At 37.2% G+C, this 18,019-nt stretch overlaps 1 protein-coding gene across 5 annotated transcripts in view; it reads left to right on the top strand.

The window, feature by feature from the left end:
• FOXJ3 (forkhead box J3) overlaps positions 1-17,803 on the top strand; it is a 120,827-nt gene extending 103,024 nt beyond the window's left edge. For all 5 annotated transcript variants that reach the window (XM_006174522.3, XM_032493980.1, XM_032493979.1 and 2 more), the window contains 6 exons: positions 788-962; positions 3,694-4,110; positions 7,289-7,390; positions 7,773-7,964; positions 14,385-14,492; positions 14,784-17,803. In XM_006174522.3, coding sequence (XP_006174584.2) covers positions 788-962; positions 3,694-4,110; positions 7,289-7,390; positions 7,773-7,964; positions 14,385-14,492; positions 14,784-14,899 — 1,110 coding nt within the window. In that variant the 3' untranslated portion in view covers positions 14,900-17,803. The remainder of the gene's footprint in view (positions 1-787; positions 963-3,693; positions 4,111-7,288; positions 7,391-7,772; positions 7,965-14,384; positions 14,493-14,783) is intronic.
• Positions 17,804-18,019: the final 216 nt, after the last annotated feature.

The raw sequence follows: 18,019 nt of genomic DNA, 5'->3' as shown, positions 1-18,019 counted from the left end.
GCATACATTTATAGTCAGTGTTTATACCTTAATTTTTCTATACACTTAAACAAATGGTAGTTTACCACTGCTTAATATATTATTTAAGAGACAATGCTGATCAGTTTTTACTAATTTTATTTTTAGTTGTGCTCTTTTCAAAGATAATTCTTATTTTTTAGGTATTCATGATGCTCTGATTTCCCTGCATAGCTCAAGTATCTGATCTTTTCTGTTTGTCTCAGAATCTCCTTTGTTTACTCTTTATTTATTTCCCCTTAGTTTCACTTAAAAAAAAAATTCCCTAGAAACGAATAATTAAGTGTGTTGAAGTTCCTTGTCACTTTGGGCAGTGCAACACAACCTGACTCATGGTACTCCCAGTATTTGAGTTTAAATACTCAAAGATTAATTGAAGAAGTGAAGGAGACATGTTAGTAGTTTCACAGTACAGTGAGTCTGAAATGAAATTGCTTCTGTGGAAATCAAGATGAAGATTCTACAGAAACTGGAAGGATTCCAGGCCTAGCTCATCACTTATTTGTATGATCTTGGAAGGGCCTTTAACATCTTTGAATTCTTTACTCTCTTCTGTGAAATATGGAGGTTGGATTAGATTTCTGTGGCTCTTCAAGACCCAAGTTAACAATTTTGTGGTTTGTTCTTTATGTGCTTTGGAAAGCCAAGGACAAGGAATTTAATTCCTTTGGTTCTAGAAACTGTTCTAATATTTTCAGTTATATAATTTATGTGGCAAACCAATTCTGACATAGAGCTACTAAACTGTAGTATTTTCTTTTAATGTTAGGTGACAAATCATCCAGAACCAGTCTCTCAGTCATTAACTCCTCAACAGCAGCCACAGTATAACCTTCCAGAACGAGACAAACAACTGCTTTTCTCAGAATATAATTTTGAAGATCTCAGTGCCTCATTTCGGAGCCTTTATAAGTCAGTTTTTGAGCAGTCACTTAGTCAGCAAGGTGAGTTTTTTTTTTTTTCTAATACCTTTTTAAATAAATTTTTTATTGAAATTTTTTTCTTTTAAGAATAATTTTCACATAGCAGCTGTTATATTTCCTGAGTCTTAGAACATTACCATCATAATCCAGGATTGAATGCTCTTTGTGCCTTTTCTATAGTTTGTATATATTTTTATCATAGCACAATAATGGCAGATAAATCGCATCTTGCATGCCTACTTCATTTGATTACTAGTGGTATCCTGGAGCACTGTGTTAAAGATTTCTGACACTGCATTTATGCCATGTGGGGAAGACTGCCATGATTGATGAGTGATGTCTAGCATGTGGAGTGTTTGAGTGGTAAATGTTGTACCGCAAGAATAGATGTTCCTTGATCTTCTGTTCTGATTACCATTAGCAAAGAGATAACTATTGGGATATGGTAGCACCAAACTTGCAAATATATGGCATTTATAAGTAAACACATTGATTAGTGGTCATTGTTTTATACAACATACTTAAACCAGATTTAACACTAGAAGTGATACTGGTTGAGATGAAGTATTACATGTACATGATGTAATACTTCATCTCAACCAAATGCTAGACTGTTGCTATTATGTGTTATTGTCCTATTAGCTGCTGCTTTAATTTTTATTCAGAATCATATGATAGGATCAAGATGTCTCATTGTCTTTCCCCCAAAGAGCACTAGTCAGAAATTGTTGGGAACTCTACTGTTGAAGCATTTCCTAATTGTTTTGTTTGGCAGATTATTTATATACCGACTTAGAGAGTTTGCCTGTTCACAGCAGTAGACAAAATAGACAAAAATCCCTGCCTTTAAAGAGTTTACATTTTACAGATATTATGAAAGTTGATATTATATGTACGTGTTATAATGAATACCAGTAGCTTGTATGGGAAGTTGTTTTTCTGGTTAAAGTAAGAGTTTTGCTTTCTCAAATTTTGTATTAAATTTTCTGTCTATAAAAGTACAAAAAAATTCTAATACAAGACTTTGCTAAGCAGATCCAGCTTTGCTGATCATACTAGAAAAATACTGCCTTTGAAATAACCAGTAATGCTGTTTCATTACCCTAATAAAGGAAAGAGTATGGATAGGAATTCTTTCATAAAGTCAACTGAGTTAACATCACTTTCGACCTCAGCATCCTCATTGTACAGTGAAGAAGAATAGACGTGACCCGTGCTTTCCAAGTTACTCTCTTTGAAGCTGTTGGGTTTTGTGAAGGTCTGCCTCAGGGAGAAGTGTGCAGATGAAGAGGAAGACCTAGTAGGCTTCTTTCTATGGCTTCCCAAAAAAGCAACTTTACATTTATCGGTTTTACATACTGGGCTTCTGGAAAATGTTTTGTTTTATTTAAAAAACAATTTGGGATTAAAAATGTTGATATAGATCATATCTGGGTTCCCTCCTAAAATGTTAGGACTTTATTGGAAATAGATAATGAAATAACTGCGTTCTTTCACCTTATTGTAATAACTGTATAGATTCCCTATAAATGACATTTTTCCCAGGACTAAGGCAAGAACTTTTTTACCTATTAAACTTACTAGGTTTTGACTACTTACAAAGTAGTCTGATACAGTTTTATTCCTAATGACAAGTATGAGAATACTTTTGTTTAAAAGGTTTCTTTTTTTAATTGACTGACACTGTGCTGTGAGATTTTATTTTTTTATTTAGTAAAACTTCTTGTATTTGGTTCAGCAAAACATTGTATATGCGCTTTTTTATGATATGAAGATATCCTAGTTATATAGAACCACATGTTGCAATAAGATTAATTAAAATGAGTGTCTGTCTGAAAACCATATTTAAATTATTTTTAGCATTAGGCACTTTTGGCCTAATCATCATTATCATCATAGCCTCTAACATTTACTGAGTTTAGCCTGGAATCTGTTACTTGCCCCATGGCATGTAATCCTCACAACAGCTCTATGAAGCAGGTCCTGTTATCATGCCCATTTGCAGTTGAGGTAATTTGGCTGGGGAGGGTTAATAACAAAGTTACCAAGTGTATAAATGGTAGTGCAGAGATTTTAATCCCTCTTTTCTCGTGTAACAAAGTATGCAGTCTTAACCCCTAAACAGTATGTGTCTCAAGAATGTTCCATAAGAGTAATGAAGAAGAACAGTGAGGGTGGCTGTTTTGTTTTGCTTAGTTTTAAGGATCCTAGCCACCTTGGACTTACAAGTTTTTGTGGTAGTCAAAGAAAGGGATCAGAAATACCTGGGCTTTATTTCTACTCTCCTCTTCTGTCAAAGGTCTTCAGAACTATAGAGAACCATCCTGATTGTGACCCAACAGCTTTCCTACTTTTCTCTCCTAATGTTTACTCATCTTTAAAGACTCAGCGTAGATACTGTCTTTGCAAGGAAGGCTTGTCTATATCTCCAGCCCCTTCCTAGCTAAAACACACAAGAAGCAAATCTTCTGTATCCCCTCTTTATACTTTTGCCTTAGTACTGTAGTGTTGGACATAATTTCCTTAAGTGTCTGTCTCTTCCACTGGATCGTGATTTGCTCTAGGACAGAGAATGATGTTTCTTCTCGATAACTCCACAACCCAGGGTATGGTGGATATTCCATCAGTACTTGTTAAACTGAACCAAAATTGCATCCTGACAACATTATACCTTTGCTCTATAAAGAATTTTCTAAATGTTTGTCATAAAATATAACAAATCTGACCACAGATGGTCTTGCTTTCTGTCTAGGTTTGATGAACATCCCTTCCGAATCTTCCCAGCAGTCCCACACTTCGTGTTCCTATCAACACTCTCCTAGCAGCACAGTGAGCTCTCACCCACACAGCAACCAGAGCAACCTGTCCAACAGTCATGGCAGTGGCCTCAACACCACTGTCAGTAATTCGGTTGCACAAGTCTCACTGTCCCACCCCCAGATGCACACACAGCCGTCTCCACATCCGCCCCATCGACCGCATGGTTTACCACAGCATCCGCAGCGTCCCCAGCACCCAGCACCACACCCGCAGCAGCACAGTCAGCTCCAGTCCCCTCACCCCCAGCACCCTTCTCCACATCAGCACATACAGCACCATCCGAACCAGCAGCATCAGACGTTAACACATCAGGCACCGCCACCCCCACAACAGGTATCCTGTAATTCTGGTAAGTTTTTGTCTCTTGACTTGTGTTTGGCTGACTGAATTAGGATCTGTTATCTGGGGCTTATATATATATTTCTACCAAAACGCCTCTCTTCTGTCTTTTATGTTTCCTTGCCATAATCCTATAGTTGTAACTCATTCAATTCATAGATTGACCTGGAGATTGTCTTGATTATAATTTATTGTGGCCACATAGGCAGACTCAGCAACCCTTGCAGGTTTTGATTTTAACTTCTGTTTTGTCCTTCTGGAAAACAAGTGTTTTTGTGAGCATTTGAAAGAAGAATGGAATTCATAGTCTGTCTGCAGTCTATTGTGAGTCAGTGTGGTATAGAAGAAAGAGTAGATTTATGTCTGAAAGACCTATGTTTGAATCTTCATATGGCTCTTATGATCTTTGGTGCATTAACTCTTTTAGTCTTGTTATTTTCTCATCTATAAAAATGGAACTAAAATACCTTGGTATACAATGTTGTTACAAGGATCATGTTGAGGATATGAATATTAAATGCCTAGTCTGGTACCTTGCATTTACGTATTCAGTGGATGTTCCCACTTTTTCTTTCTTTGCTGATTCCTGCCCAGCATTTCATTTAAAACGGTAGATTACAAAGGAAGAAAACTATATTCATACCCTAATTTTTTTTTTTAACCTGTTGCTCTTAAGATAGGTTTCTGGCTTTTAAAAAATGTTTTATTTTTAAAAATCTATTTCTGGTTTTGTAAAAAAATTAGTTTTTAAAAAAATCTGTTGCTTAAATTGTTTCTAGTCAGATGCTTAACTGACATTGCTCACAGACCAGGCAGTTTCTGCACTGCTGAACTTCAAAGAGTGCCATAGATGTAGACTGCAAGGTGAAGGGAGCCCCTTGGAATTGTGCAGAGTACAGCTCCTTCCCTTGACTTGCTTGGCTGTCCACTTACCAACCATATCACCAACAAGATTTTTATCTTGAAGGGACAATTTCTAAACGCTAGATGCATTTTTATTCACCAGTAAGAACTAGCCATTGTTTCAGGCAATTAAAATATTGTCTGGGAAATGAGCCGTAGATAGTGCATACTTATCTCTTATATTCCGACTTTGCTGTAAATCTTAAATTTTTCTGAAACAGTTGCCCTGTTTACAAAGTGGAAAAGATGTAAGTTTTTTGGGGAGAATTAAATGAGATAAGGTACAAAAATGCATAGCATAGCAGGGTACTTGGAATTTAGTAAGTTCCTTTTAACAATTTATTTTGTTTCCCAGGTTATGAATTCTAAGTGGGTTCTACAATAAAACAGAAAATTGAGTATAATTCCTGCTTTGATGGAATACCTTCTAAAACATCTTGAAATTATTTCTAGATCTATGCCTACAGAAAAGGGTATATAATACAACCCCCTTTGTAACTCTTAATGTCAGTCACTGTCTTCTGCCTTTTGATGTCAATACATTCTTCAGAAATTTAAGCTTGTTCTTAATACGATTTTGAGGGTTGATTCAGGACTGCAGAGATTGGGTATCAGTAGAGGTCTTTTCACTGAGTCTAATGATTGCCAGGGGAGAAGAAAGTACTGTTACAGCTAAAAACAACCCATGATGTGCCCTTGGTGGCCTTTTATACCAATGATGGCTTGCCAGTGAAGGAAAATAGAGTTCCACCTTGGGGAATTATGAACAATGCTTGTGGATGTGATAATAATCTCTTGGATTACAAAGTTCTCATTCATGAAATGGACCAAGTAGGTTGTCTTTAATAGGGAAGAAATGGAGGGAACTAACAGTTGTTTGAGTGCCCATTATGGATAAGGCAGTTTAGATACATTATCTCATGTTATCCTCTCAAATCAAGTATAAGTTACCACATTTAATAGATGGGAAAAGTATTAACTCAAAGAAATTGAGCAGTTTGCTCAAGATCATACTGCTAGTAAGTGGTGGAACTGGAATTTATATCCTGGCCTGTCAGATTTCAAAGCCTTTAACACCAGTTATTCGAAAAGGACTAAAATCAGCAAACATTTACTGAGTGTTTGGGGTTTACTCAGTCACTTTTCTCTTCAGAGATTGCTTTATTCAGTGTTGTCAAGTCAGCATTTATTATAGGATCTGAAAGTCCAATAGACTTGAATGTTTGTGGCTCATTTGGGGCATTAATTTAAATTTTCCCCAACACAGTTCTCCTTAAATTATGAGTTACCTGAGGGCAGGATCAGGTTATCTCTGGTTCATTGTTATTTTTAAAAATCCATTGTTATTTTTAAAAATCCAGAATTTTGTAAATCAAGTGCCCTTTAGTTAACATGTGGTGTCAAAAAAAAATCCTTTTTATTAGTTCTTACCTTCATTTATCCAGGGGTGATCCCGAAAACAGAGTAATTAGGGCAGAAATCACTAAATGGAGAATTTTCTTCTTTTCTTCAGCACTCTCACTGCGTGTAGCTCTTGCCCTGTGCTCCTGAGTGGTTCCCACTTTGCTGACGTACAGACTGTGGAATCTTAACTCTCCTGATGATGTCACATCAGAGGATATTGTACCTGACTAGAAATGCCCTGGTTTAGATTCATCAGCATTTCTTACAGAAGTCTCCGCCCTCTCCTTCACTACCTTGGCAGGAGGACTGTTAGGGCATTTCTCTCTCCTAAGAAGAAACATCTTCTTTTGCTATATAATCTAATTTATCTCCCTTAAGTCAGTGCTTTAACTTAAAATTATACTGTGAGTTGCTTCTAAATGTGAATCTGCCTCTAAATTATAAAGAACATATTTCCTAAGGTTGTAACAAGACAGGAAAGTGGACTTTACATAGGGGGGAAATATTTGCTTGCATAGCTTGTGCTGCCTGGTTATTTATTTGTACTCTACAAATGTAAACAGCAGTTATCAAATTTGACATTATAAGGTGATGTGGCAGTTTGCCAGTATAGTGCTCAGAAACTGTGGATTCAAGTCTTAGATTCATCATAGGACCTTGTAAAGTCATGCCACCTCGCTAGGTTCAATTTCTTGTATTTGTAAAATGCAGAGAAGTGATAACTTTCCCATCTGTCTCGCAGAGTAGGATTGCCCTAGCACATGATATAAAGGGTTTGAATCCATTTGTAAAACTGGATTGGGATCAGCCAATATCAGGAATAACCCCAGCTCAAACTTTCTCTATCCAAGATTATAGTATTGTCAATATTATTTTTATAGGTGTTTCCAATGATTGGTATGCAACACTTGATATGCTAAAAGAAAGCTGTCGAATCGCCAGCAGTGTTAATTGGTCAGATGTAGACCTTTCACAGTTCCAAGGTGAGTATTGGTTCCTTTTGACTTATAACCAAATACACATGATTCTGTTTCTTTGGATAGATTATAAGTTTCTTTATAGTGGAAATAAGCATCTCCTTATGTAGTGTTTCTTTTGCAGTTGGTAGTATGCTTAAAAACAACACTGTAAAATTTGTAATTAAGTCTTTTGTCCAGTTGAAGTAGCAGAGGGTCACAGACAAGAGTTCTGAAAGAAATTCGGCCACATTAAAAGAATCAGGCTTTGAATAATTTAAAAATATCATTCTTCATTGCGGGGGCCAGAGATTACTAGTGGAGATTTCGAGGGCTGGGAAAAAATTGCTGTTTTCCTTGCATTGTTTGCAGAACCATGCTAACTGTATTTCTAATGCTTTCCTCATAGGTTTGATGGAGAGTATGAGACAGGCAGATCTCAAGAACTGGTCTTTAGATCAGGTTCAATTTGCTGATCTCTGTTCTTCTCTTAATCAGTTCTTTACACAAACTGGCCTTATCCACTCACAGAGTAATGTTCAGCAGAATGTCTGTCACGGTGCCATGCATCCAACAAAATCTTCCCAACATATTGGAACAGGTATGGGTTTAATTATCTTCTTGATTTTCTCTGTTTCTCATTCATGTGAAATTCAGTAACTGTCTGGGGAAACTTGGTAGTGTTGTTAATGATAACAGTGATTAATGTCTGTTTACTTCTAAGAAATGAATGAAATCATATATTTAAGGTGTATTTTAGAAAAATTGAGATAAAGAGACTGTTTTTCTGTCATGGTTTACATGATCATTTTATTGTTTACAATTGACTTTCCTTTGTGACTTTAACTTTTTAAGTTATCAGATGTGGGAATTAAGTGTCTTAAAGATTTATACATTTTAATAACATACTTACAAAGTTTTATCAATTTTCATAGATTGCAATGGAAATCAGCATGTCTTATTTTACATATCTTCTAAGAATGTTAAGAAGAATTAAACTTCAGTTTATTTGAAGAGTATATGTAATGGCAGTCTCATTGATGTTTTACTCTGAACTCAAAATTTGTGCTCTGTATTTCTCATCTCACTTTCTTCCTTTATTCTTTACGCTTGTAGCCACCACTTTTACTCTGATTGTAGTGCCCACAGTTTTCTCTTCTCAAGTTTACATTCTGTGTGTAATATCCAAGTTCTTTCTCTCTCATTTTAATTTCTTAACGCCTTTTATCTCCAAGCTGACTTCTTTTTTGTACGTTCTCTTGATTTTACATTTGATACTAAGAAGCCCTCTTTTCTATCCTGAGTAGCTGCCTTCAGTCATTCTCCTAGCTTGTTTCACATATTTGTTCTTTCCATGTTCTCAAGATCCCTAGTCAAGCTACTTTTGTTTTGTGAAATCTTCATTTTTGTATTTTTAGATACAGAAGAAATCTTCCATCTTTGCTTCTTCCATTTGAATTGCTTACTTAAAAGCCTCTAGCTATTTGATTTTGGTGATTTATTCATCCCATGAATTATATTCATACAAGAGCCTCTCATTCAGTACCAGACATATGGGAGGTACTTAGTATTGACTGAATTTATTGAGTGCCCTCTATGTGCCAAATACTAAGCCACTAAACTTTTTTTTGGTAACTCTTAAGCTTCTCTCTTTCCCTCCTTTTCTCACTTCTTTTTTGATTCCTGATAAACACTCTGAAAAAAGTTATTTTTTTATTGTGGTAAAATACACATAACATAAAATTCACCATCCCAGTCATCCTGTGTGTACAGTTCTGTGGAATTAAATGCATTCATAATGTCATAATGTTGTACAATCATCAACACTGTCAGTCTCCATAACTCTTTTCATTTTGTAAAGCAGATACTCTATACTCATTCAACAAGACTCCTCCCCCATTTCATCCCTTCCCAGGCCCCTGGCAACCAACATTCTACTTTTTCATGTCTGATTTTTGGCTACTCTTAGTACCTTGTGTAAGTGGAATCATACAATATTTGTCTTTGTAACTATCACTTAGCATAATGTCTTCAAGTTTCATCTATTCAGCTGTCAATGAACACTTGGGTTGCTTCCATGTTTTAGCTGTTATGAATAATGCTGCTATGAACATGGGTGTACAAATCTTTTCAAAACCTTGCTTTCAGTTATTTTGGGTAGACCCAGAGTAGAATTGTGAGATCCTATGGTAATTGTTTCATTTTTTAAGAAACTATCTTACTGTTTTCCACTGCAGCTGTACCATTTTACATCCTCATCAGCAGTGCATAAGGGTTCTAATTCCTCTACATCCTTGTCAACATATGTTCTTTTCTTCTTTTTTTTTTTGGATGGTAGCTATTCCAGTGGGTGTGCGGTGGAATCTCACGGTAGTTTTTGATTTACATTCACTGATGGTTAATGATGTTGAGCATCTTTTCATCTGCTTATTGGCCATTTTTATATTTTCTTTGGAGAAATGTCCTTTGCCCATTTTTTAATCAGGTTTGTATTTTTGTTGCTGAGTTTTAGGAATTCTCTGTATTTCTGTGTATTAACTCCTTACCAGATTTATGGTACCAGTTTTTTCATCAGTTATATGATTTGCAAATATTTTCCCCCATTCTTTTGTTTTCTTTTTTACTGAGTTGGTAATGTCTCTTGATGTACAAATTTAAAAATTTCCATGTCATCTGTCTTTTTTTTTTCTTTTGTTGCCTGTGCCTTTGGTGTCATATATAAGAAATCATTGCCATATTCAGTGTAACGAAGCTCTTGCCTTGTGTTTTCTTCTAAGAAATTTAAAGATTTAGGCCTTATGTGTAAGTCTTGACCCATTTTGAGTAAATTTTTGTATATGGTGTTATATAGGGTCCAATTTCATTCTTTTGTGTGTGGATATCTAATTTTCCTAGTACCATTTGTTGAAAAGACTGTCCTTTCCCTGTCGAATGGTCTTGACTATATATGTGAGAGTGTATTGCTGGATTCTTTTCTATTCCGTTGGTCTTTATGCCAGTATCCTGTCCAACTACAGGAGCTTTGTAGTGAGTTTAGAAATCAGGAAGTGTGAGTCCTCCAGCTTTGTTGTTCTTTTTCAGGCTCGTTTTGGCTGTTTAAGGTCCCTTGAGATTCCATATGAACTTTAAGAGGGGATTTTCTATTTCTGCAAAAACAGAAAAAGTCATTGAGATTTTTGATATGGATCGCATTGAATCTGTAGATTGCTTTGAAGTCATAACAATATGAAGTCTTGCAGTGCATGATGAGATGTTTTTATTTGTGTCTTTAATTTCTTTCAGCAGTGTTTTATAGTTTTCAGTGTACAAGTTTTTCATCTCTGTAATTAAGTTAATTCCTAAGTATTTTATTCCTGTTGATGCCACTGTAAATGGAGTTGTTTTTGTAATTTCCTTTTCACATTGTTTATGGTTTGTGTATAGAAATGGAACTGAATTTTGCATGTTGACTTTATACCCTGCCACTTTGCTGAATTCATTTATTCTAACAGTTTTTGTGTATGTGGTCTTAAGGGATTTTTACATAGAAGATCATATTTGTGAACAGAGATAAATTTACTTCTTTTCAGTTTGGATGCCTTTCTTTCTCTTTCTTGCCTAATCTCACTGTTAGAATTTCCAGTATTATGTTGAGTAGAAGTGGTGAAAGTGGACATCTTTGCTTTGTTCCTGATCTTGGAAGAAAAGCTTTCAGTCTTGCACCATTGAATGTGATGTTTGTTGTGGGATTTTTATACATGGCTTTTATTATGTTGAAGTAGTTTCCTTCTGTTCCTAATTTGTTGAGTGTTTTTATCATGAAAGGTGTTGACTTTTGTCAAACACTTTTCTACATCAATTGAGATGATCATGTGGGGTTTTCCCCCCTTCATTCTGTTAATGTGAGGTATTACACTGATCAGATTTCATATGTTGAACTGCTTTTAGTCAGGATAAATAATCCTTCTAATATAATACTGAATTCATTTTGCTATTATTTTGTTGAGTTTTTTTGCATCAGTATTCATAAGGGATATTGGTCTTAGTTTTAGTTCTTCTTTAAATGTTTGGTAGAATTCACCTGAGAAGCCATCAGATCCAGGGCTTTTCTTTGTACAGGAGATTTTTTTATTACCTACTCAATCTCCTTGCTAGATACAGGTCTATTCCGATTTTTTTTCTTCATGATTCAGTCTTTGTTGATTTTGTGTTTTTAGGAATTTGTCTGTTTCATCTAGGTTGTCCAGTTTGGTGTACAGTTGTTCAAAGAGCTCTCTTAAAATTCTTTTTATTTCTGTAGAATCAGTAGTAATGTCCCCACTTTCAATTCTCATTTTAATAATTTGAGTCTTCTTTTTTTCTTAGTCCATTTAGTTAAAAGTTTGTCAACTTTGTTGGTCTTTTCAAAGAACCAACTTCTGGTTTCATAGATTTTTCTCTAATGCTTTTCTGTTCTCTGTCTCTGCTCTAATCTTTATTATTTCCTTCTTTCTGCTAGCTTTGGGTTTGGTTTCTTCTTTTTTTAGGTCTTTAAGTTGTAAAGTTAGGTTGTTGATTTGAGGTCTTTCTTGTTTTTTAATGTAAGTCTTTATAGCTGTAAATTTCCCCCTTAACACTGCTTTTGCTGTTTCCTGTAAGTTTTGGCATGTTGTGTTTTTGTTTTCATTCATCTCTAAGTATTTTCTAATTTCCCTTGTGAGTGAGCGTCCCCCTGTAGACATGTGACTCATATACTCACCTTGTACAAGTTTTTCCCTAAGAAGCACCTACTCAAGTGATGCCTTCCCTGACCAGCCTATTCAGGTGGCACCTACTGTTCAGCACTCCTTGTCCCCCCTCCCTGCTTTATTTTCCTCCATAGCATGTATAATATACTGTTTAATTTACTTTGTTTGCCTCCCTCCCTCCTATCTCCCACCCCTCCCAATCTCCTAAGAACAAGCTCCAAAAATACAGACAGTTTGTCTTTTCATTTATGTATTTCTGGTGCCTAGAGCAGTGCCTGGCACATAACTACATCTTGAATGAATGAATGGTCCTTTGGCAAGAGTGCTTTCAAGAAATACATTGTGTAATTAGATTTTTTATTGAAGTATAGTTGATTTACGGCATTATTAGTTTCAGGCATATAGCACAGTATACATTTTTAAATTCTCATAACTACATTATAAATGTTATATGATTTCAAAGTCTTTGGAAACCACATTGGAAGTTAATTTCTTGCTTAGAAAAGTCCAGGTAGACTCTATTGTTCAGTCTATAATGAGAACATGGGAAAAAATGAGGAGTAATGAAAATTTCTACATGAAAGTAGAAGTGTTATGAATGTGACAGTTTCAAAATATTAAGGTCATTTGTTTAATGTGGGCATCTATTTATTCTTTGTTTACATCTGTAATTCTTCTCTAATTCTTACCTGTCTCCTCCTTAAAATAAGAATTACTAAGCCAAAAAAAAAAAAAAGAAATGAAAAAAAAAAGGAAATACAAGAACAGATAAGTCTCCAATAAAAATAAGGTTTTGTCTTGGTTATGACTTGAGTTCTTAAGGATTAGAGAGCTAAAATTTTGCAGGATGGAGACTGGAAAGTCATTGGTAAATGAATGACCATGTGACTCAGAGTGGTGCAACCCTTCTAGCCTGAAGCAGCCTTTAGAAAGGTACACCAGCCATGAATGTGAAGGCTGATCAGCATTTGGCAAGGGGTTTTCCCCCTGCAAAAATATACTAGATCTGTAGCTTAGTGCCACTTTTCTTAGTCTAACTTTTTCTCTTTTCTTCCTGAATCTTCAGTATGGTGAATTGGCAAAGAGCTCTGTTCTGACTTTAAACTTTACTATAAAAAGGCATATCATCTTGGGAAGCAGTGGTTGGAAGTCAGAAGTCTTAAATTCTGTTCCTAGTTTTGTCTCATTTCCTTACCTGCATGAACAGAGAGGGCTGGATTAGATTATCTCTGAGACCATCTCAGGCTTGGACACACTGACTTTTCAGTAGCAGGTGAAAACTTACGAGCAGCTGAAGATAGTGTGCCCTATGTTGAATACAAAAGGAAGATTTTTCCTCCCTTTCTAGTTTCCTCTGGGAAAATGATTGCTTTTTTTAGTTTGATTATGGCATTGCTAGAATGCAAGTGTAATTTTTATGAAACATGAGAATACCTTAGGGGAAATAGCCTTTCCGGAATTCCAGGTGTTCGTATAGTGTGAGCCAGTGTTAGGATGAGCCGGTTCTTCTCCAGGGGTTACTGGGGACAGAGAGCATGATGTTTTCTCCCCTCCCTTTCTTTTTGCATTAGGATGCAGTGTAATTGACATTCTGTAGCTATCGTACTTGATGGCTGCTGTCAATGAAAGCATGTTAAGAACCTTCTGAAATGCTATTTAAATGAGATCTCTGTCTCCCATCTCCACTCTAAATAATACATTTTTAATCGCCTTTGCTTGATATACTTCTTTTACCTTGTGCAAACCTTTCCTATCACTTTGTGTCTCCAGTCAGTTTCCTGGGGCACAGTTAGGTCTGCTCTGAGGATGAGAAGATCAGGACAGTAGAGACAACCATTAGTAGAAAGAGCCCATGAGTTAGGAGAACTGAATTTTAGCCCCAGCCCTGTCAAACCGATTGTCTTTGGGCAAGTCTGCTTAGCCTTCTGGCTAAGTTGCCTCATCCATAAAATGGGGGTAATCTCTGTCTTGCCTTCATCGTGGGCTTAGGGGGAGGTACAGATGAAGTAATGAGTATGAAAATGCTTTTGAACTGTAATGCGGTTTGTAACAATTACAACAGACATAACTTGCCTTCAGAAGCTTCCAGAGAGTGAAAACCAGTGCCAGAATTAGTACCGGTGTGCTCACACCATGTTTGAAAATCCAGCACCACCTTTTGGCAGAGTTTTAGCATCTGAAAGGAGTGATTTTTCCTCCTCTTTTCTTCTCTTTACCTGCTTAATTTAATTTTAGTAACTATTTATTAAGATTTTAATGCTTGATTATTTTTACTTAATGGTAATGTTTTTCTTCTTTCTTTTCAATCTGATTAGGAAATTTGTACATAGACTCCAGGCAAAATCTCCCTCCTTCAGTGATGCCACCCCCTGGTTATCCTCATATCCCACAGGCACTCAGCACTCCAGGAACAACGATCACAGGTAAGTTGGGGTGTGGTGTGTTGCGGTTGGTATTCATTGAAAGGCTTTTAGCTATCCCAACAGTGAATGAAGCTGCCTCAGGAGGGGGTGAACTCCCTGTTTAAAAGGGGTGGGATGCAAAATATCTTTAAAATGAGGCTCATAAGAGCCACCTTGTAGAGACTTCTGGGTGGATTCGTGCGAGCATGTGCACCGCGTGTCTGGCATATAGGAAGTGCTCAGCGTGTGCTGATTTACTTCTTCCCTTCTTCTCTACCCAAGTCACCGCTGACCCTGCCTCCTTCCTTCCAGGCCATCACGGAGCCATGAACCAGCAGCACATGATGCCTTCCCAAGCCTTCCAGATGCGGCGCTCTCTGCCTCCAGATGACATCCAGGATGACTTTGATTGGGATTCAATTGTGTAGAGCTTGTTTTTCAAGGCCCAGACCCAGCATCACCTTTCTGTGCAGTGAAGGGAAAGGTTTAAGAGAATCCAGTTGAGAAAACAAAGTTGCTAATCACTTTACCAATGTTATTGAAATTTTTTTGAAGACAATCAAAAGAGATTTTAGCTGGATAACTTACTGCTTTTATCTGACTCAGACAAGTACTACATGTTTGTCTCCCTGCCAGCTGCCCTACGTAGCTCCTGTTGTGTGATTTGAACGGCTTTTGCATATTTGTGTCATTTGATGTTGACCACAAGTGCCAGACTGATTTTTCAGACAGAGCGTATTTTGCTGCAAGCAGTTTATAGATGCATATGTGTAAATACATGTACAAAAATTACTGAAAGGCTTCAGTTTTTTCTAATTGGATTATTACGTCTTGAAAAGGAAGTTACTGTGAGTTTTTATTCCGTGTTAGACTATTTTCTGCAGGATGCTTTTAACTGGTGTAGGCAACTGAAAGGAAATAGATTTTTTTTCAAAGCCCAGTTCCCCTTATTTAATCTCTTTCAGAAATGTGGGCATTGAGTTCTACTCAGTAAGTCAGAGTACCCAGACTTTGATACCCTCCAAACAGTCCAAAGGGGCATGTTGTTCCTGAGCAGTGTAAAGAACTGACCGAATGGTTTCTGATGCTTGGGGGATTCTAGAGTTTGTGTTGCACCTTGTCAGTGTCTGCTTTTCTAAATCTGCATTGTATGACAGTTCTGAATGTGTTTGATTGATTAGAAGCTGCTCATTGCTTGGCTTTTTAAACAGATCAATGTCTCCACATTCACTTATGTATTTATTATTCAAAAGTGTTATTTTAATATTTATTGCTGTCTTTTGTGAATGCTCCACTCCTTTTGGGTTCATTAAGGAGAAATGTGGTGTCTGAAAGCACAGAATTACTTTTCTTGATAAGAGTTTACAGACAAGACAATCAAAGAGAGACTGTCATTCTCTTTATCATTACTCCTCCTATCACATGCATGTATTTCTCTACCTTAGCATTCCTGCTGATTGAGACTTGTTAGCCAAGTAGGGTTTTCTGGAATTTGAATCAGAGTTCATTTGGGTGACAGAGCAGCAGGGCAGTGTTCGTAAAGCAGATTTCCCCCTCATTCTCTTTCCATTTAGGAAGCACGGAAAGGCGGGTAGAGCCACACGTGGCTTTTGCTCGCCTCAGTCCCCAGTGCAGTTACTGAGTAGCCCGCTGTTTCTGTTGTCCTGTGTGTCTGTGTGTGCGTGACGTTTGACGTTTGATTCCTTTCTTTGAAATGCAGCCTGCCTCTTAGGAGTTTTTATTCGTTGTTTTTTGTTTTGTTTTACATTGTATCGCAGTTATTTTGCATGGATTGATTGTCTTAGTTTTCTAAATGAAACTAAAAGAAATGAGATTGCTTTTTTAAATGAGTAGATTTTGAATTGGTTCTTTAGACCAAGAAAAGAGAGAGAGAGAGCAGAATATTTTTCAGTTCTAAAGGGAAAACGAAGGAATAATAAAAGCTGCTCACTTGTTGCTTTTTAGCATCTCTAGTCTCTATCAGCCATGCTTAAGTCACTTTATTACCCTTGGTGATTCTGTGGTTGAGTAATCTCTACTTGAACTAAACAGACATCTTTATTTCTGTTTGTGTGTATGTGAGAGTGTTTGCAAACGTGTGTGGGGTTTTTTTGTTTGTTTGTTTTTTATGGAGTGTTGCCTTGAATGAGTCACTGGGAAGCCAGCCTTGGTACAGGCTGGTGAGGTTGGGGAGAAAGGAAGGGCTTGATGTTCCTGTTGTTTGGATCCTGCTTGACATGAAAAAGAAAGCTCAGTTCTAGCCCCTCGGATCAGTGAAAATCAGAGGATTCTGGAAAGGCAGCCAACAGGCCCCTCTTAGATGGATCAGAGGCAAGATGAGACAGCAGCCTACAGAGTAAAAGCCTGAAAAAAAGGGGGGTGACTCTCAGCAGTCTGCTCAAGTCACTCTTCTGTAGATACTACGATAGCTGTTTTGAAACTTTAAATTGTACAGATAGCAATGGTGCACTTTAAACAGTTTGGGTATTGGAATGCAGTCACGTGTACTGAGTGATTCAAGCAGAAACCACTGATGAAGATTTTACCAATTGTGTGAAGCTAATTTCCCGTTTGGCAATCACTTACTGATTTGCAGTGATCAGTATTTTTGTGTGAATTTAAACTTACCAAGAATGGCCCTGGAGGCAGAGCCTCCTCCCACGCCCTCCCACTCCTGTGATTCATGTGGCCTGGAGCCCAGGACGGGCCTTCTCAGTGGGCTCCTGGCAGACAGGGCTACCTGGTGAGGTGCAGAGCTTCCCTCTAGTGGCCATCTCAGTTGGTAGTTGTTAATGCAGAGCAAGCTCTGTCTTGGGCTTAAATTGACTGAAGACTTTTAGGGGAAAGAATCATAATTGCATATAATCAAATGGGGGTACTCTGTCCAGGAGAATAATCCGACTGGCATTTGTGGCAGTTTTTGAAATGTAAACGTATTCATGTGTGTTCTTGTAAATACATGTCTCTCAGATGTCCTTTGAAGTGGGAGGGAATCAATCTGGGGATTATTTCAAATGGAATAGAGTATTTTGATATTGTTCATTCAGAGGGTGATGTGTACATATCTCTATTGTATATATGTGATGAACATGCATTGGCTTTTTGTGCAGACACAACCTGCTCTCTGTACTGCTGTTGGACAGTCAGTGTTTTAATGTTTCTACAGTTTTGCTATTGCACGATTTCATAGTTTGCCTCTATGATGAATGGCACCCATTCTTTGTAACTGTTTAGTGCTGTAAAGAAATATTCCAAGTGTCATTAGGATTGTTGCTGCCAGAAGTGATATGCATGAATGGCACTTAAAATAAATACATTACGTTAACTCTATTTACAACACTGATTGGTCTGTGTCATTTGCTGCAATTGAGGGAACAAGACTGGAGCTAGTCCGCATGCAGAAAGCCTGCAGTCAGCCATCCCTCGGGGTCTGGGAGACTGTGTGCCATGTATTTGGCCTCCGAACAGCCACTGCTGCTGTTCATTGAACATCCCACTAGCTCTGTGAACTTGGGGAAATAATTTTATCCCTCTGAGCCTCATTTTCC

The sequence above is a fragment of the Camelus ferus genome, chromosome 13 (genome assembly GCF_009834535.1).
Source record: "Camelus ferus isolate YT-003-E chromosome 13, BCGSAC_Cfer_1.0, whole genome shotgun sequence".
Classification (NCBI taxonomy): Eukaryota; Metazoa; Chordata; class Mammalia; order Artiodactyla; family Camelidae; genus Camelus; species Camelus ferus.
The sequence above is the reverse complement of the archived record's forward strand: the minus strand, read 5'-3'. Positions and strand labels throughout refer to the sequence as shown.